Source organism: Lupinus angustifolius, chromosome LG07 (genome assembly GCF_001865875.1).
Source record: "Lupinus angustifolius cultivar Tanjil chromosome LG07, LupAngTanjil_v1.0, whole genome shotgun sequence".
NCBI lineage: Eukaryota > Viridiplantae > Streptophyta > Magnoliopsida > Fabales > Fabaceae > Lupinus > Lupinus angustifolius.
This window is the reverse complement of record NC_032015.1, coordinates 712521-731536: the sequence shown is the minus strand read 5'-3', so window position 1 is coordinate 731536 and position 19016 is coordinate 712521. Positions and strand designations below refer to the sequence as shown.

Sequence of the window (19016 nt, the reverse complement as noted above, 5' to 3'; positions counted from 1 at the left end):
TTTTGACTTAAGATGTAATGTCAAACTCACTTATATCTTTTTTACTTAGCCCATATAAGAAGGATATAACTATGGATGAAGATTTCCATCATCCTTCAAGTAGATGAGTGTAATTACACCTCAAAGAAAGATAAGTATAACGACATCTAAATCACAGAAAAGTGTTCACATAAAGAACCGCAAAAAATGAATATAACCATCAAAACAAGATGGATAGAATTTAATAACGCCAAATACAGTGTTGATTAGCATCCCATGTTGCGCAAGTAACTAGGGCTCATACTAAAGCAAAGTTGGTTACCCTCAACTCAAGATAAAACAACAGTGTCATATATGTTTTACTTTATTTTTAAATTTTAAATATCTACCATCCGCATGTTTAATTCAGGCACTTATCACTTACCAATATCCAATAAGAAAGATACATTAATGCATATAATTACATTGCAAACAAATCATTACATGCACCAGTTTCAGCAGCTAAAAGATAAAATGTAAAACATTATATCGCATAATACATTTCATAAGGAAAAAATAAGTTTAAGAAGCATTATTCAGCAAAGAAGGACTACTTATACAAACAAACAAACACCACCAAATGGCTGGTGAAGCAATCGCTTTAAAATAAGTAAGTAATTGTTGAAGCCCGCAAGTGCTGTCCGACCATTTCTAACCTCACAAGTAAGAATTTACCCCCCTCCCCAACCCTTTTAAACAGAAGGGTAAAACAGATTGGGTACACAGAATTTTTCAATGTGCTCCTTTCTTAGTCAGCTCTAGACTGGCCAGCACGAGAAGACAGGATAATACCAACAATGAGACCATACAGGGCAAGAGCTTCAGCAAAGATGAGGATCAGAATCATTCCAACAAAAAGTTTTGGCTGCTGTGCATTGGCTCTGCAGAAGGAGAATAAAAGTTACTCAAGGGAGGAAATTTAATACAAGATAATACAATTTGCAACAACAACAACAACCAAGATTTTATCCCACTAGGTGGGGTCAGCTATATAGATTGAATCACGCAATAATGTTCTATCATAAATCATGTATAAAATTCACAACAAACACAGTCTAGTAAAGGAAAAATACAGGTTCCATCAATCATCATAGTCTATTTGATGGTTAAAAAGTCTAGGAACATATTAACATGTACTTCCTTATAAGGCAGTTATGCAGTGTGAATAAGTACTCATGGACCTATAAGCTCAATGATAGAAAAGAATAGCTTTCATGTTGCGCACTCTGTAGTCAATGGAGCAATAGAATGGGCAAGTGGCATCACAGGGCTAGGCCATGATGCGGTGTGTAGTTGTGTCAGAGAATTTTCCAATCACAGCCAGCTGTGATTGCTACCTTGATGTAAGGTTAAATCTTGTTATTGCATCTGTTCTTAACTGATACCCCTCTTTTTCGAAGTACTTTTAGTTTTTGTTCGGCAAATTCCCAGCATCCCACACCACAATTGTTTCCCTACAGTTGACAAAATCGTGTAAGATCATTCTATTCTACGCTTCCACCGTTCCACAGATCTTGGCAACGCACACGTTCTGTTGAAACGTGATCTTGCAGTTGCAAGTGGGATCACCGATCTACCTCATGAGATTGTAAAAGTGGGGCAAGTTGTGTGATCCTAATATCCTATTGATAGGTGGTGGGGAAAAAATATCTGGACCCCAACTCGTTTGAAGTGGGCCCATCTCGGGTTAAAAGTTTCATAGGGATAAAAAATCTCGTGAAACCCCACACGACCATCAAACCCCACTCATTCTCCCTTTTCCTTGGAGTTCCCATGAAACCCCACTCGTTTTCCCTCTTATTCATCGGAACTAGCACACACACCATCATTTTTGTCTTTCAAACCACTATTGTGTCGCTGAGCCAGTGAGTTTGTCTTACCCTGTTCATACCCCACACAACCTGAAATTTGTAGCTTTGCCATTTCAGTGTTGGTCTGTTGGTTGTTGCTCTATCTTCGTTTTACAATGTTAGTCTGTTGGTTGACTTGGTTACAGCTGTCTCTGATTTATTGTGCAAATAATTGAAAATAATTCCAGGTCATAGTTGATCATGTTTGAAGGGTGTTGTTACTTAGTTGTTAATTTTGTGATTTATAGCAATAGAAAAAATTGACTCTTCAACGGGTTTTTCTTTTTTTTATATGTATATGTTTATATTTAATTTTTTAATGTTAGGTAGGATCTTATGATCCGACTCACGATTACATGTTTTACGTGTTTACCTACCCCTGACAATCTTACTTAAGATGTCTATCTTGTTAACTTTCACCATTTCATGCAGCTCCGTTTCTTTCTTTAATGTGTCTGTGAACTATTAATTTAGAGTAAATGATTGTTCATGTGTCCTAATTTTTTAGTATTTAGAAATATTTTTGTCGAAAATAGTTAAATATAATACATGTATGGTTTTAGTGACCGGAGGAGATAACTTATCTCCTGATGTGAGAAGATAGTTTATTCTCATTTACTGGCTCTAGAATCAGCACAGTGAAGAGAATTGTAAGTTGTTTTCTAAGAACAGGTTTGAAAAAAATTATTTCATATCAATAATTAAGATAGAAAGGCCGAAAAATTATACCTAACACCAGCATCACCAACAATACCGATAGCCATGCCAGCAGAGAGGCCAGCAAGCCCGCAGGCAAGACCAGAGGAGAGATGTGCATAACCATCAAAGAGATAATAAGACTTAGCCTTAGGATTAATGCCAGTACTGATAATAACAGCAATAATAAGGCCATAAATACCCAACACTCCAGCCATAACAACAGGGACAATAGACTTCATCACCAGTTCAGGTCTCATCACACCCATCGACGCTACGCCTACACCACTCTTTGCCGTCCCATATGCAGCTCCCATACCTTCCATCAATTCAAACAAATGTCACAATGAGATAAATCACTTAGGGCTTGTTTGTGAGTTAGATTTTGGAGGGGAAGGAAGGGAAATGGAAGGGTTGGGAGCCATAAAGTACACTCGTGAGATGACTCACAAGCCTTTTCTTTCCGTTACTTCCCCTTCAAAATCCAACTCTCAAACAAACCCTTAGATCAAAGGGCTAATAGAGAATATCACAATTTTTTATACAATTAAATGGTTCCTATACTATCACTTTAAAAACAACTAATGCCAACTACCAAAGAGAAATAACTGCTTGACCGTGACATTATTTGGATTCAATTATAGAGTTTATAAATAAATAAAATATGCTATGATTTGAATTTAGGTTATTGAAATAACAGATAAATGAACAAACACTATATATATTTATAAAATTAGAAACATTTGAGTAAGTTTAATGATTTTCAAAGGGATCGAATGCAAGATGAACTACTGATAATCGGAAACCTTATACGACTATGAGACTCGAACATCAAAATTTGCTTAGAAAATGGAATTAGAACGAAACCAGAAAGAGCATGAAAACATGAAATAGATCTAATTGAGAAAAGAGGGAATGAATTACATGAGAAGACAAGTGCAGCTGCGGCTCCAAGGAAGCCAAAAAACGGAGCAGTTTCATCGCCGCTGAAAGGAGCCATTAATGGAATTGGATCTGCAACGACGTCGTATAGATCTGAAATCTGAGATATTCTGGTTTCCACCACAGAGAGGTTCCAATTTCCGTTATTTTGAGAGAGAGAAAGTGGTTAGCACCTATTCCATTTATAAATAAAATTACACGTTTTCTTCTCCTATTGGTCCAGTTATAGTAACCTGGGCCTGAATTGATTGGGCTCGGTCCAGTTACAATAACGTTGGGCTTTTATTTTCGATGATGGGTTTGACTTTTTCCAAACGTAAAGGCCGAAAAAATAGAACACATTCACATATAGATGAAGAAGAGTGGGAAGAGGAATAAGAGAGAGATAAATGGCAATGTCAATAGATTTAAGATCATCTTCATTGATGGAAAGACAAATGCTTTAAAACATAAAGAGAAATGCAACTTTCAATTACATATATATCATTTTGATTATAATAAAATCATATTTTTATCATTAAAAATATGTATTTGTTTCTCCATTTAATGAAGATATATTTGTTCATGTCAATAATACTATACAAAGGGTTGAAGAGGTTTAATATTTATGTACCCACGGGCGACGGTGCATAAAATATTAAATTGATGACAATTATGGGATTGAGGTGTGGCCAATGAAAGGACAATAAATAAGGATTTCATCTTCAACTCCTTGGCTATCGTCATTTTGAAGATACTCTGTTCTCATTGGTTTTTCTAATTGTGTCCTGAAGGAATTAAAATATGTTATTTTACTTAGAAAAAGAGTTATAAAAATATAAAGTAATATTTTTATATTATTTAATTATATTCCATTAGATAAGAAGTTGAAGACATAATCCTATTAAAAAGGAGGATCCTGTTTCATTTTGAATGTGTTGGGATTCTATTCTTAGCTGACTTAAACTCAACTTTAGGAATGGTGGATTCATAATTTCATACATTCAGTAATTAAAAACACATGCCATTTCCACATTTGGTTGTGGATGTTTGTTTTTATAAACATAATATACACATTCTAACAAAGGATATATTATTTATATTTCCTTATATCATGATATAATTAATTCTTATAATCACTAAAATTATGATATATATTATATTTAAGTATTTTTTAATATTTCTAAAAACTATAAAAAAATATAATGTATATCATATTTTTAATAGTCGGATGAGATAATTTATCTAATACTCTTATTTTATTTCTGCACCCATGTGTTTGAAGCGACTTTTTTTTCCTTTAATTTTTTCTCTCTATTTATTGGTGTTGGTTTCAACTAAATGGTATCAAAAGTATTTGTGCACTTCTTACACCGTTAGTCAAAAGTAAACGAGGGGAATAAAAAAAATTCAGACTATGAGAATTAGATAGTAATATAATTTGAGTTATGTGTTGAGGTTTTTTAATTTTGTTGGGTCTAAAATAAAAACATTGGCTGCAAAAAAAGTAAAATATCACGAACAAAAACTAGCACCTAAGGAATGTTAAATAACTCATTAAATTAGAATCTCACTGTTTTTTACTTTTTACTTTTTTTTTACCCTATAGGGAACAGAAATTTGTTAATATACATCCAATTGGCATAAGGGAAAGTTGGAGAAATAAAATTTATAATCTTTTTTATATATTATGGAAGGTATTTCCATACCTTTTGAGTAACAAACCTATCATTTTCAGGATACGTGGTTGTTCTTTCTAATAAATGTCACTTACAAAAATTGAATTTTAACATTTTAGTCTCTCTGATAATTTAGTAGGAACTACATTACTAGATTAACACATTATTGGTTTATAATATTTATTACCAATAAGAATAATCATCTTGTTTAAAAATAATTATATTTTTATCAAGGTGACTCTTTATTATCTATACTATTAAGTATTAATAAAGCTAAAACAATAATCATCACCATATAATATTTTATATTTCAAATTTATCATTTGTAATCTCTCATTAATAATTATTATAAACTTCCATACATTACTTTCATTGTTTTCATTTTTTATATTGATATATCATTAATCTTTCACATATTCTCTTATCTATATTTTCACTCACTTTGAGTTTATATAATGTATTTCTTATATTTAAATTGTTTTTTCTTAAAGTCGACACGCTAGTCGGTATAAAAAACAATTTTTGAGAATTATGAGTACAAAAGATTTTTGTTATCTACTAGGATCAAAATTTGTATTGAGAACCGCAAATCACCGTCCTTCATTATGCCTAGAGTACATTTATTATATTTCGGATATATTTACTTTTAAAAAATAAGATGTAATATTTTTTTATCGTGAGAGGCTTCCACTCTTATGACTAGATGAGTATATGTAAACAAATTTATTCTCAAAAGCAACATATGACACTGCTTCTAAAATTTGAAACCATGATGTAATATTATAAGTGAATCAACCTTAATTCACTCTCTATTTTTTTTCATACTACTATCATGTGCAAGGAAAAATATCATATTAACATTATTAGATGATACATAGAATAAAATGACACTTGATCAATTAAATTAGAGGTGTAAACAGGTACAGTTTAATTCATAAAACTAATGAATTGAATTAAATTATAAAATATGAGTTGTTCGGGTTTCGAAGTTTGGTTTTGATTATATTGTAGGAACTATTGATGTTCGGTTCATAGTTTTAGAAATTTTGAAACCGTTGAAATCAAACCACATGTTAAAAAATAAATATTAGAGAATTCTTCAACTAATTTTATCACTTAAATTATCAATTTTATATAAATTATATTGTGCATATGTTACTAAATTATTATTGTGTTAGTGTAATATATATATGATATTCTCTCACATGATGATTTATAACATATATTCTAACTTTCATAAAGATGGAATTGACACAAACATATACCATAAATTATTATACATGCATTGCTGTTTATGTTACTAATTATGGATTATAATATTATATATGTTATTAAATTGTGTGAATTGTATTTTCATATATTAATAATATATATATTATTAATTGTACTATTATATATATATAGTCATTCACTTTTTTTCTTATTAACTTACCTAATTGTTATATTGTTATTAAAAAGCAATTATGAATAAAAATTTCCTGTGATAATATAGTAATGTTTTTTTTCTTTTATGAACAAACAATATATCTTGTAATATATTTTGAACTTTTAATTTGGGAAAGATAATTAAAAAAATCATGAAAATCATAGAACCAAATCAAACCATTCATGAGCGGTTCAGTTTGAAATTTGTGGTTAATTGAGGTGAATTGAACCATACATATGTTTTGTCGACCATTTTGAATTTTTATACCCTAAATAAGGATGACAAAAAAACTAAACTCATGTATCGTGGAAATACCTGTAATAGGTAACCGAAATAAAAACTTATAGGTGAGAACGAGTTTTATGATATATGCTATATGGATACTCACAAATTTATAAGTTTAGATTTTAAATAATTTTAACACATATTATAGTTTTTTATTATTATTTTAAGTTATGTATAAAATAATTGATTATTATTTTATAATTAATTATACATATTTAACTATGATTATAAATTTATCATATTATTCATATAATAATTGATTATTATAAAATATATAATTAAAATTAAAGTCACTATCCCTATCCCGAAATCAAAGTGACTCCTCCCTTGTTAGCAAGGATATGGGTACACTTGTTTTCACCCCGTTTGAGTTTTGTTTCATTATTCATCACATCATAACTCATATTTTAGTTTTTAAAAACTAATCTCGCTAATGCAACATAAACCGTGTTGAGTGAAGACAAATGGAAAGAAATAAGCGACTGATGGATAATATTAAGAGAAAAATATGTATATATAATTCATTCCATCCATTATTACTCATGTTTAATTATAATGTTAACTATTAAAAAAGTATCCAAATGAATAATAAAAAATATAATGTTTGTATATAAATATTACACTCTAATATTAAAAGAATGTATTATTGATATATTATAAGTGCAAGATTTGTATATACAATCAATAAATTACTATTCATTTTATCATTTGTATTAGTTTTAATTTAGTTAATATTTATATATACAATCAATAAATAAATACACGAGGATATAAATGAGGTCGGAATGAAATTGAAATGCGAAAGAAATGCAAATTCTGCCCAAATGAATTTGGTATTAAATTCACGCGTTATGGTCACGAAATCCGTGTAGTAATCATCTTCATCCTTGTGTAGAGAGAGAAAGAAAGAAAGAAAAGACACTAACTTTTTTTTAATGTTCTTGTCTTGAGAGAGAAAAGAGTGAATCTTGGAAAGATAAGCGCCTTCTCCTTTAGACAAAGTTAACATCTTTAGCTTCATTTCTGTAATGGGTCTTCCTTAACTTCCTCTTTGGTTTCCAAGGTACTTCCTTCCACCTCTTTTCTTAGCTCAACTACTTCCTCAATTAACAATAAAGAATGAAACTTTAATGTGATGAGTATATGATTCTTAATTGTTTTGATCCTTTCTTGCAATTTTAAATTACTTGAACTTGATTCATACTTTGTGTGAAAGTAGTGAAGCAACAAAATAGGTGAGAATGAATATGGGAAAGGCTTAAATCATGTTCATTTTTTGAAACAGCATATAAATATGGATGAACTAAACATACCTCAATTGAGCCCTTCACAGATGAGAACATCAAGGCATCATTTTCAGCATAGTTTTGATGGAAACAAAAGAGTAGGGATACCACCTTCACACCCTAACCAGATCCCACCAATTTCACCATATTCTCAGATCCCAATATCACAAAGATCACAAACTAGTCCCACACCTACACCTACACATTCAAGATCATTGTCACAACCATCATTTTTCAATCTTGATTCTCTTCCACCTTTGAGTCCTTCGCCTCCGTTTCGCGACTCGTCTTCAACTTCCTTATCAGATCCTCCTGCTGATGTCTCAATGGAAGATCGTGATGTCAGTTCTTCACATTCTCTATTGCCTCCTTCATCACCTTTTACTAGAGCCAACAATAGTAACAATTATTTATCTTTACCCCCTCGAAAGCCGCATAGGCGCTCTAACAGTGATATACCATTTGGGTTTTCCACTGTATTGCAATCTTCGTCGCCCTTTATTCCCCTCGGCGGTTCAGTGCCAAAACAGCCTGCGCAGTTGGTTAAAAAGGAAGCAAGTTGGGACAGAAGTGTTGACCATAATGAAGATGAATCTGGTGAGAAGTCGCCTGATGGGGAAGTCATGGATGATCTTTTCTCTGCCTACATGAATTTGGATAACATCGATGCACTCAACTTGTCAGGGACTGATGACAACAAAATTGGGATGGAAAATCACGATGATCTGGATAGTAGGGCGAGCGGAACGAAGACTAATGGAGGTGATAGCAGTGATAATGAAGCAGAAAGTAGTGTTAATGAGAGTGGGGATCGTATTCAAAGACAAGGGAAGACGGGTTCTGAAAAGAGGGAAGGGTTGAAAAGGAGTGCTGGTGGTGATATTGCACCGAACTCAAGGCACTATAGGAGTGTATCGATGGATAGTTTTATTGGGAACTTGAACTTCAATGATGACTCCCCTAGGCTGCCACCTTCACCTGGTCATCGTCCCGGATTCGTTTCACCTACTAATGCAATCTATGGAAATTCCGATGCCTTCAGCTTGGAGTTTGGACATGGTGAATTTAGTGGGCTTGAATTGAAGAAAATTATGGCTAATGAAAAGCTTGCTGAGATTGCTTCGAGTGATCCGAAGCGTGCAAAGAGGTGTCATAGCATTCAACTTCTGTAACATATATGTATATTGTTAATATTAATAATTCATTGATTTACTTTGTTTCTGGTCATTTCAGGATTTTGGCAAATCGTCAATCAGCAGCACGTTCCAAAGAACGGAAGATGCGATACATTTCAGAACTCGAACACAAGGTTCAGACTCTACAAACAGAAGCTACAACGCTATCTGCTCAGCTTACTCTATTGCAGGTGGGGGCATATTTATCTTTGTAAATGTCTATGCCTTTGTTAGTTATCCTGCCAACTGTTTTCTAACTTGATTCCTTTCGTTTATGTAAATGCAGAGAGATTCTGTTGGACTCACTAACCAAAATAGTGAGTTGAAGTTTCGCCTTCAATCCATGCAACAACAGGCAAAACTCCGTGATGGTATTTATGTCCTTTGCTTCCTAGTCTTTCAATTTTTCTCCATTTTTATCTCTGGATTGTAAATTAGTTAAACATGTAAGGCATAAACTCTTCCTTTTCTGGCTGAAAATAATGACCAATAGTTAATTGTTCACTTGTAGTTTTTATAGCTTTGTACAAATAGATAATTGCTAAGACCATATTGTATGTAAATCTCGATATTTTCAATTTGCACTTTTACTTATGGCATTTTGCAAGATTTTGGGTTCTATTGCAATGGCTTGATTATATGGTGTACTGTGATACCAATTCTTAACCTCTACTGTTTTCACAATATTTTGTTGAAGTTATTGCTGCAATAGGACTACAATGCAGAGGAATTGATGTTTGTGGTCTTTGTCTCTGTTATGGGTATTGAAGAGTACCAGAAATAAGCATTGACATTGTCGGCAAAGACTGCATATAATAGGACTACAGAATCATTGCTTGAACCATTATTAATTGTAGTTGCTACCTGTAGTACTGTCTTGAACAATTTGAGTTTTACATAAATACATCGACTGCTCTGTGCTGATCACTTATGATGATTCTCGTATTCTCATTTAACAGCTCTAAACGAGGCTCTAACTGCTGAGGTTCAAAGACTAAAGCTTGCCACAGCGGAGCTGAATGGCGATTCGCACCCTTCCAGGTCTTGATTCAGCATCATTGATGTTCCAACAGCAGCAGCCTCATACTGCTTCCCAGCGAAGCATTCATCTTCAACAGCATCAGAATGGCAACTCGGACCGACTTAAAACAATAGATTCGGAAGCCCCTCTTGCAGCTGCAAGGTTCTTAACATATTCACTGTTGTTTCATTGTACTCAGTTTGGCACATTTGCAAAAAGTTTTCCTTAGTTGAGATGGGTGTCAATGGTTTCACATTCATAATATACATGTCCTAATACTTGTCTTATAATCTTATATATTTAAATCATAGCTCACTTAATTTCATTGTATATCTTCAATTGTAAACAATATTTTATTTGGACGTGATTTATTTTATGATGGCATTTAGAAATACTGTTCAAACTTTCTTTTTGTAAAGAAGCTCCTTAATTTTTTGCCCCACTGTTTTGACTTCTGAGCCGGGAATGGATATTTTTTCATGTATCGCATAACAAGGACCATGTGAGGAGAAAAATAGACACATACCTTAATTAGCGGGGTCAATTTAATATTTGTGGGACCTTGTGTGATCCATTCTTGTTGTGGGTCAATGTTATGATGATTTGGGATTAGGCATTATCTTTATCTAAGCTCTAAAGTTAACTTTTTTCATTTTTGTCGGCACTAATTAAGAAATCAAAGATTGAAGTTTTATATTAAAAACTTGTGTGGAAATTATATTCAAAGTTTGTAACCTTTGATAATTTGTTTCTTCCTATTAAAACAATTGTTTCCTCTTATTTTGACTTTATCAACCCATGATGTTTTTTCTCTTTTTTTTTTTTACTACTAAGGATATCCATCACCTTTTGGTAAGGAATTAGTCTTTTTCAGCGTTCGAGTTTGTCCCTCTAAACAAATGTCGCTCGTAGAAATCGCATAGTGTTTGTCATTATATTTCAATTTAACTCCCATTAAATTTGCTAGACCTTCACCCCCGGTCCATTGTATTGAAATATATCATGTGGAATCCAAGGATAAACAGTTTGTAAATAGTTGAGTTTTGAAATCATGGGTTCCATTCATGTTGTGTACATGGGAGTAAAGTTTCATTGATTTTCTGATGGAGGTTTATTCAGTCATCACTAGATCTTCAAAGAGATTAATATTTAACCAGGGGACAATGTGGGCACACACAAAAATTATGCATCATAATGTTTCTTTTCACGGTTAAGGACTCTATTCCTCTTGTACAACATCATAAATTTTGACCGGGCTAACTTTTAAACCTAAATCTCATCGTAGAATGATTGAATATAATGTATGTCTCTTTTAGATAAAATGTTTTCGATATTACTTATTATTATGGATATGCAATTTGACATATTAAATGATATATATGTGTATGTTTTTTAATAATTGAAGTATGCGTATAGATGATGAAAAGATTAGACAATCAATGATATTTTAAGTTAGAGATGTGTCATTATTCTATGCACAATTGAATATATACATACAAACACGATGAATGAGTTTTATAGAGATTTTCATTGCAACATACCCAAACATACATGGATTCAACTTATAGGTAATAAATAAATAAAAAAACAAAGTGTAGGCATAAATTACTTATAGCGTGGGATCGTGGTTCTTCCAAGCCTGAGATATCATCGACAGATATGGGACTATGGGTTGCCTTCTCTGACTTCTTCATCAGACTGAAGAGCCTAAAGACCTTTATTATCTCCTTGATTGGTGAAGTGTTTCATCATTGACCTTCATGTCTAGTACTAGTATACGAAAATAGATCCACTCCGAATGTACAATACCACATAAGATTATGATACGTGGACTTTAGAAAAAATTGATGGTTCAGATTTTAAAATATTCTTAAACAAAAATTTATTATAAATGTTAAAACAAATCTGAGGCTCACATTCCACTATTGGACCATCTAGAAGAGGATCACACATATTACTCCATTAGTATGAAATAAAACATTATAACTTATTTATAGTCATCACTCATGCTGGCTTGCATGCTTGGATCCATTTGAATTTTCTAATTCCACTACTTTCGTTTTTGGGTATTGGTTTCTTTTATGACAATAATTCTATTAATATAGAACTAAGAATCCTCCTCCCCATTCATTATAAATAAGACAGAGTCTGTATTGACAAATTCTGATAGTCTTTTGTAGGTGAACTCCGTTAGATAAGGTTTATCCCTAACTCGACCTTAAATGTCAGTCTGTTTATTTTTGGGATCCAGACTTAAAGTGAACACAACCCGAAATGTTAATTAGGTCAGCCTTTGAACCTCAATTTTAATTATGATTAAATATAATGCTTATTTAGTAATTTTACATAAAATTTTCTCAATATAAATTATTATTAGTATGCATGTATAATTTGACATATAAAATAACATATGTATATATATTGTTAATTATGTACATATAAAATTAGATAGTCAAATATACTTTCAACCAAAGAGATGCCATTATTTTGTAGATACACATACAAATATGATTAGTAAGTGACCATGAGACGGGTTTTGCATATCCCATAATCGGCCCTAAATATTGATCAATTCTAATTTTTGAACTCTAACTTAACCCTAGATTCAATGACCCGGTCATGATCAATCCAAAATGGAAGAGCGAGTAAGATCAAGTCTTGCTTCCTTATAGTCTTTGGTTGGGTGATACCGTTTTAATTACTTCAAACTTCAAAGTACTATGACTTGAATGAATTTTGTGAGGGCAAAAATAAAATCGCAAATTTATTTTGAAAAATGTTTATACCACATCACCGTTTTAGGGTAGGTGTAGAGAAGATAGATATATGAAGGAATGAAGGAAATGTGTTTGAAAAAGAAGAGATGAGAAAAGACGTGGTATAAAAAGTAGAAGAGAAAATGTGAAAATATCATTACTCTTGTGTTTTGTTATATGGTCATTTTTCAAGAATGAACAGTGATGAAAAATGATTGATAAAAATACTAAGTCCAAATTTTTATCAGAATGTTCTGAAAATTTCCTAGTTTGCCCCCTGCTCAATCCTCTTTTCCCCAACCTTATTAGCAACAGTTTGTTAGTTTTCCACTAATTTTTTCATCACATTGCCTTACCCATTGATTTTAACGAGGTTGCAATTTAATCTACAATTACCTATTTGTGAATTTGTCAAGGGAAATTGTACTAGCAACACCAACAAAGGGTCATCATGTTTATGTTTAATGAGGAAATATGGAAGTTGCAAATTGTGACAATAGCATTGGGTACCAAAACAGGTAAACAAGAAAAATACAAAGTAACATTTTTTTACTATGATTATTGTTCACGGAAGTGTCAAGCAACGGCCTTCAGAATCAAAATAAATTAGATGAAGCTCATCACTGTAGTTAGATTCTTAGACATTACCTCTCACTGCACCATATAACATAGGTACCTTTCAAATTATGAAAAATTAACACCCAAAGTACTGCAAAATCACAAAATAGTACAATTGTTAGTGACTAAGTACCACCAACCTTTACCTCTTTTATATTTCTGTTTGCTTGAACCCAGCCTCCATCAATTGATTCCAAACTCCCATTTAAGCCATCATCCACAAAGTCACCAACCCTCTTAACTTTAAGCTCCTTAGGCTCAATAGGGTAATTCCCAGAGAAACAAGCATAACAGAAATTAGGAGACTCATTCCCCAGCAACCTCGTCAAGCTATCGAATGGAAGAAAAGCAAGTGAATCCGATCCAATAAACTTTCTTATCTCTTCCACATTCATCCTATTAGAAATCAACTCCTCGGAGCTCGGTGTGTCCACCCCATAATAACATGAACCAATTATTGGTGGACTTGCAATCCTCATATGAACTTCTTTAGCACCAGCCTCCTTAAGCAACCTCACTATCTTCGATGAAGTAGTTCCCCTCACAATTGAATCATCCACAACCACGACCCTCTTACCTTCAAGAACCGCACGAACCGGTGACAACTTCAGCTTCACACCAAAGTCCCTAATCTTCTGTGATGGCTCAATGAAAGTCCTTCCAACATAGTGTGATCTAATTAGCCCCTGCTGAAAAGGAACACCAGCTTTCGCAGCATAACCGAGTGCAGCAACGACACCAGAATCAGGCACAGCAATCACAACATCACACTCAACAGGGCTCTCAGTAGCCAAAATTTCCCCGAATTGCCTTCGGGATTCATACACGGACCTCCCGTAAACAACAGAGTTAGGCAAAGCAAAGTAAATATGCTCAAAGATACACTGCTTCGGTTGCGGATGAGCCATTAAACAAAGTGATTGAACCCCTTCTTTATCAACAACAATAACCTCACCAGGGTAAACTTCCCTCTCATAAGTAGCTTCAATCAAATCAAGTGCACAAGTCTCAGAAGCAAAAACAACAGCACCATTAGCCCTTCTACCCATAACCAAAGGTCTAAACCCATGTGGGTCCCTCACAGCAACAAGCTTATCCTCAGTAACAAAGACAATAGAATAAGCACCTTCAATTTTTTCACAAGCATCAACAATCCTCAAAATAAAAGGTCTCTGCTTTGAAGTAGCAATAAGATGAAGCACAACCTCAGTATCAGAGGTTGTATTAAAAATGGAACCACTTTCTTCAAGCTCTGCCCTTAAAGTACTGTAATTTACCAAATTGCCATTGTGGGCAACCCCAACAGAACCAAACCTATAACCAGCAACAAAAGGTTGAACATTTTTAAGCATGGATTGGCCAGCAGTGGAATAACGAACATGACCGATGGCTAAACTACCAGGTAACTGGTCAAGCTTGGTTTCGTTAAACACATCGGAAACTAACCCAACCCCAGTAATCGATTGAAGAACGTTGTTATGTACAGCGACGATGCCAGCGCCTTCTTGGCCACGGTGTTGGAGCGCGTGGAGGGCGAGGTAGGAGAGACGAGAGGCTTCAGGGTCACCGTAGATTCCAACCACACCGCACTCTTCGCGTGGCTTATCATCGTAAAGGGTTTCGGATTGGGGATATGGGGTATCGGAGAACACGATACCGGAGATGGGGTTGTTGGCGGCGGCGAGGAGAGGGGTTCTGCGGCGGGGGCGGAGGAGGGAGAAGGAAGAGGGTTTAGGGTTTAAGGGTTTATTGAAGAGAGAGGTGTTAAGAGAGAGGGTTGAGGAAGAGGAAGAGGAAGAGAGAGTAGAAAGAGCCATAGTTGGAGGAATGAGAGAATAAGTGTTTGAATCAAGAGGAGGAAGACTCGTTCTAGGTTTTGGGAGTTTAGACTTTCAAACTTTGAAGGTAAATAAAGTAATAAACCCTTCACCTCAAATATTTTCTCCTTTTTTAAAAGATTTACGTGTGTGTATCAATTTCGTGTAGAAAATATCTCAATGCATTTATGCTCTCAATGTTAATTTGGATTGACATTATACCATATCAAAATAGAGTATAATATAAAGATGAGGAATATTTAATACTCAACTTAAATTATATTAATTATATTTAATATTAATTATTGATTATTTTAAATTTAACAGATCAGATGGATGAACTTAAAGGTTATCTTAGATTTTTTTTTCTATTATCACTTATTTTATTTACTCATTTGGTCTATTCGATTTAAAAAAAAATCTAGTTAAAATTGAATGTAACTTAATTTGTGGATAAATGGAGCTCTTACATACATAAAGATTTATACATAGTTACTACATGATTCATCATTTATTTTGATTAATTCTTTTTAAGCGTCAATGATAATTAAATATGAATAGTAGATAATATAGTTACAATATATAAAACTCATATATTTTCAGCCATATATATTTTTCTCATCAAAATAATGTTACTACATAGTTTTAGGGGAAGAGCTTCATTTTTACTATACAGTTTGCCATGTGGTCAAGGAAAGACTTCAAGCTCGTCTCTTAGACATTAGACATATCTACTTTCTCTTATCTGCCTAGCAAGTTGAGAATTCTGAACATTCATTCTCTAACTTGAAGGAGTGTTGAACATTATTTTGACAATAGTGTATGGTGTATAGATTTGCCTTTTGTTTTCATTCTTTTATTCTTCTTTCCTTTTTTGGAAAGTTAGTTAGCAACTGAAAATGAGTTACTATTATTTTTGGCAAGCTATTTACATCTTGTATAAATTTAGTCAAATAGTTTGGTAATTCATTTGAATGAAATCATTATCATGATTCTTGCAAAATCCAATAAAAATAACTATTTTGAAGAAAAAATTTCCGAGATATTAAAGAAGTTGTTCCTGTTTGATTTTATTGGTCTTCTATTGAAACATTTTGGTGTATTTATTTGCTAATCAGTCCTTATTATTGAACCCATTAATGGGTGGCTAGTGCAAGTTTGGTCAATGGCCATGGCTGCCCCTTGACTCAATACTAACAAGATTCGAGTAAACCAAATTGTGTGGCATAAATTTGTAGGATTGGCACCTTTCACAAATATTTGGTTTTCTAATCATATCCTATGGGATTCTTTTTTTCTTTTCTATAAAACGCCAAGTCAATAATTGGAATCTCCATATAAAGAAAAGACTTGTGTGGAGATTTACATAGAGATAACAAATAAAACATTACCAACATATTAAACATTTAATTTCAATTAAAATCTAATCATAAATGATAACAACAAAATATATAAATACACTTGTATTAAAATGTGACGTGTTATATGTGTCTCTATCTAATTTCTTCTCCCTTATAAATCAAACTAATCAGGACCGGTGATTGTGTGTCATTTGACGAGCCGCAATGCTTTTGGTTGAAACATCTTTGATTTAGTTGAGAAATCTTGGATCACTTTTGGCCACTCGTTCCTCTTTATTTTGACGTTATTATTACATGGAAGAGGGGATTTAAGATTCCCTATAGTAACACTAGAATTTATTCTTATATAAAATATCTATGTTGATATCTTGTTCCACTCAGAAAGCAAGTGGGTGCAAAGTTTAAGTGCAGATTGTGACATGGAAAGTTTTATGGCCTTAATTTGTGTTTTGAATAATAGCCTCATCAAATGAAATGGCCACTGGCCCAGAAAAGGAGCTTGGTCGTCAAAATCATATGGACCATTGGTGAATGGCGAGTTGTTGATTTAATGTTATTACAAAAGAAAATATTCTATTACTCTTAATATATTTGGCTGGAGATTCTTTTCACTTTTCACCATAAAAAAACATTTCTTATATCTAGACTCATGTCAACCAAATGTTAATCTAGTAATATAATATTGTAAAGTGTTATCGACAAGAAATATTATTTACTTACTCATATAATATGGATATCTCTATATAAAAGAAAGTAACATATATCATCTTCATATAAATTAGAAATGATATATGTCATTTGTCAATCAAATTAAATGTGTCAACTCAATGTGAATTGAAAATGAAACAATAAGACATATTACTTTCTTATGATTGGTTACATGATATAAAAAATAATAAACTTAGATTAATTAAAGTGAGATAAAAATTTACTTTTATGATATTACTTTTAATATTTGCCATTCATCCCTATCCAAAACTCGAATGATGAGTTTAGGTTTTATAAATAGAATTCAATGTATTTTTTTTTAGAGACATTCATATTATACTTTAAATTATCTCAACTAGTCCTCATATCTATATTATTTTAAGACGTGTAGTCATGTACTTTTATTAGAATCCAATATAAAAATAAAATTATTTGACTCTAATTACTAGTCTTTGATAATATATTCATATTATTTACTTGGATGATATGATATATATTTATATATATTATCATACTATCACAAGCAAAAAATGAATAAAAATTAGATACATTGAAATTGAAACCAATATTTATATTACTTATTAACAATGTGTTGATCTAGTATAAATTTCTATCAAATTTTCAGGAGGATCAAAAGGTTAAAATTTTATTTTTCAATAACAATATTTGTTGAAAGAGGAAATCATGTATTCTAAGAATAATTGATACTTACTCAAAAAAGGGTATAGAATTTTTTGGTAGTATAAAAAAAATTGAGTAAGAAGATATTGATTGGGTTTGGGTCAGAATTTGTGGTGAACATTAAATAATTTGGGCCTTATGCTTTGAGAAAGAAAAAGTAAAAAGAGCAAATGACACGTGTAAGGTTGGACAAGTAAGTCATTTTACTATTTTACTAATAACTAGGGTTCTATTGTTCAGAGTTGTGTTCCCAAAAACTCATAATCTTGTACCTTTGTTCCTCTCTTTTCCTCAACAATCGTAATCCAATGGCACCACCACCAGGACCTTATTCTGGAACCAGTACCCTTGCTTTGGTACTTTCCCTATTTTCTATTTTCCGTTTTTTTCACTGTAAAATCATTCTACACTTTGTATCAGTAATTTTACTTTTCTAAACTTCAGGTTGCTCGGGCTTCTGCTTTCTCCTTTGGACTTGTTTATGGAAGCCTTAAACTCAAGATCCTCAAGGTATTTTATGGAATCCATTTCTTCAGATTCACGTGATTGTAAAATTTACCATTTTTTAGGGTTATAATGATTTGCGTTGTAATCCAGTGATTTAATTTTAATTGATTTGTTCAAACTGCTCTTAAAAAAAAAATTACCCCCTTTTATATGGAATTGAATTAAAAAAATAAATATTGATCTGAATTGCAGTTCAGTGGCATTATATATA

At 32.6% G+C, this 19016-nt stretch overlaps 2 protein-coding genes and 1 pseudogene across 2 annotated transcripts; 1 reads left to right on the top strand and 2 right to left on the bottom strand.

The window, feature by feature from the left end:
• LOC109353227 (V-type proton ATPase 16 kDa proteolipid subunit-like) lies at window positions 414-3673 on the bottom strand. The gene is made up of 3 exons (XM_019595452.1): window positions 3489-3673; window positions 2598-2883; window positions 414-899 (listed from the first exon to the last, which is right to left on the bottom strand). Exons 1-3 carry the CDS (start codon window positions 3562-3564, stop codon window positions 767-769), a joined length of 495 nt encoding a protein of 164 aa, XP_019450997.1. The 5' UTR covers window positions 3565-3673; the 3' UTR covers window positions 414-766.
• On the top strand, window positions 7728-10762 carry LOC109353226 (annotated as a pseudogene).
• LOC109353225 (amidophosphoribosyltransferase, chloroplastic-like) lies at window positions 13685-15616 on the bottom strand. The gene has a single exon (XM_019595451.1). It carries the CDS (start codon window positions 15546-15548, stop codon window positions 13857-13859), a length of 1692 nt encoding a protein of 563 aa, XP_019450996.1. The 5' UTR covers window positions 15549-15616; the 3' UTR covers window positions 13685-13856.

Excerpts from the sequence above, each read along its gene's own strand:
- LOC109353227 (XM_019595452.1), bottom strand. The coding sequence starts at position 3,564 with ATGGCTCCTTTCAGCGGCGATGAAACTGCTCCGTTTTTTGGCTTCCTT. Across the intron at positions 2,884-3,488 it reads AGCTGCACTTGTCTTCTCAT|GTATGGGAGCTGCATATGGG; the intron begins GTAATTCATTCC and ends AATTGATGGAAG. Across the intron at positions 900-2,597 it reads GTTGGTGATGCTGGTGTTAG|AGCCAATGCACAGCAGCCAA; the intron begins GTATAATTTTTC and ends CTCCTTCTGCAG.
- LOC109353225 (XM_019595451.1), bottom strand. The coding sequence starts at position 15,548 with ATGGCTCTTTCTACTCTCTCTTCCTCTTCCTCTTCCTCAACCCTCTCT.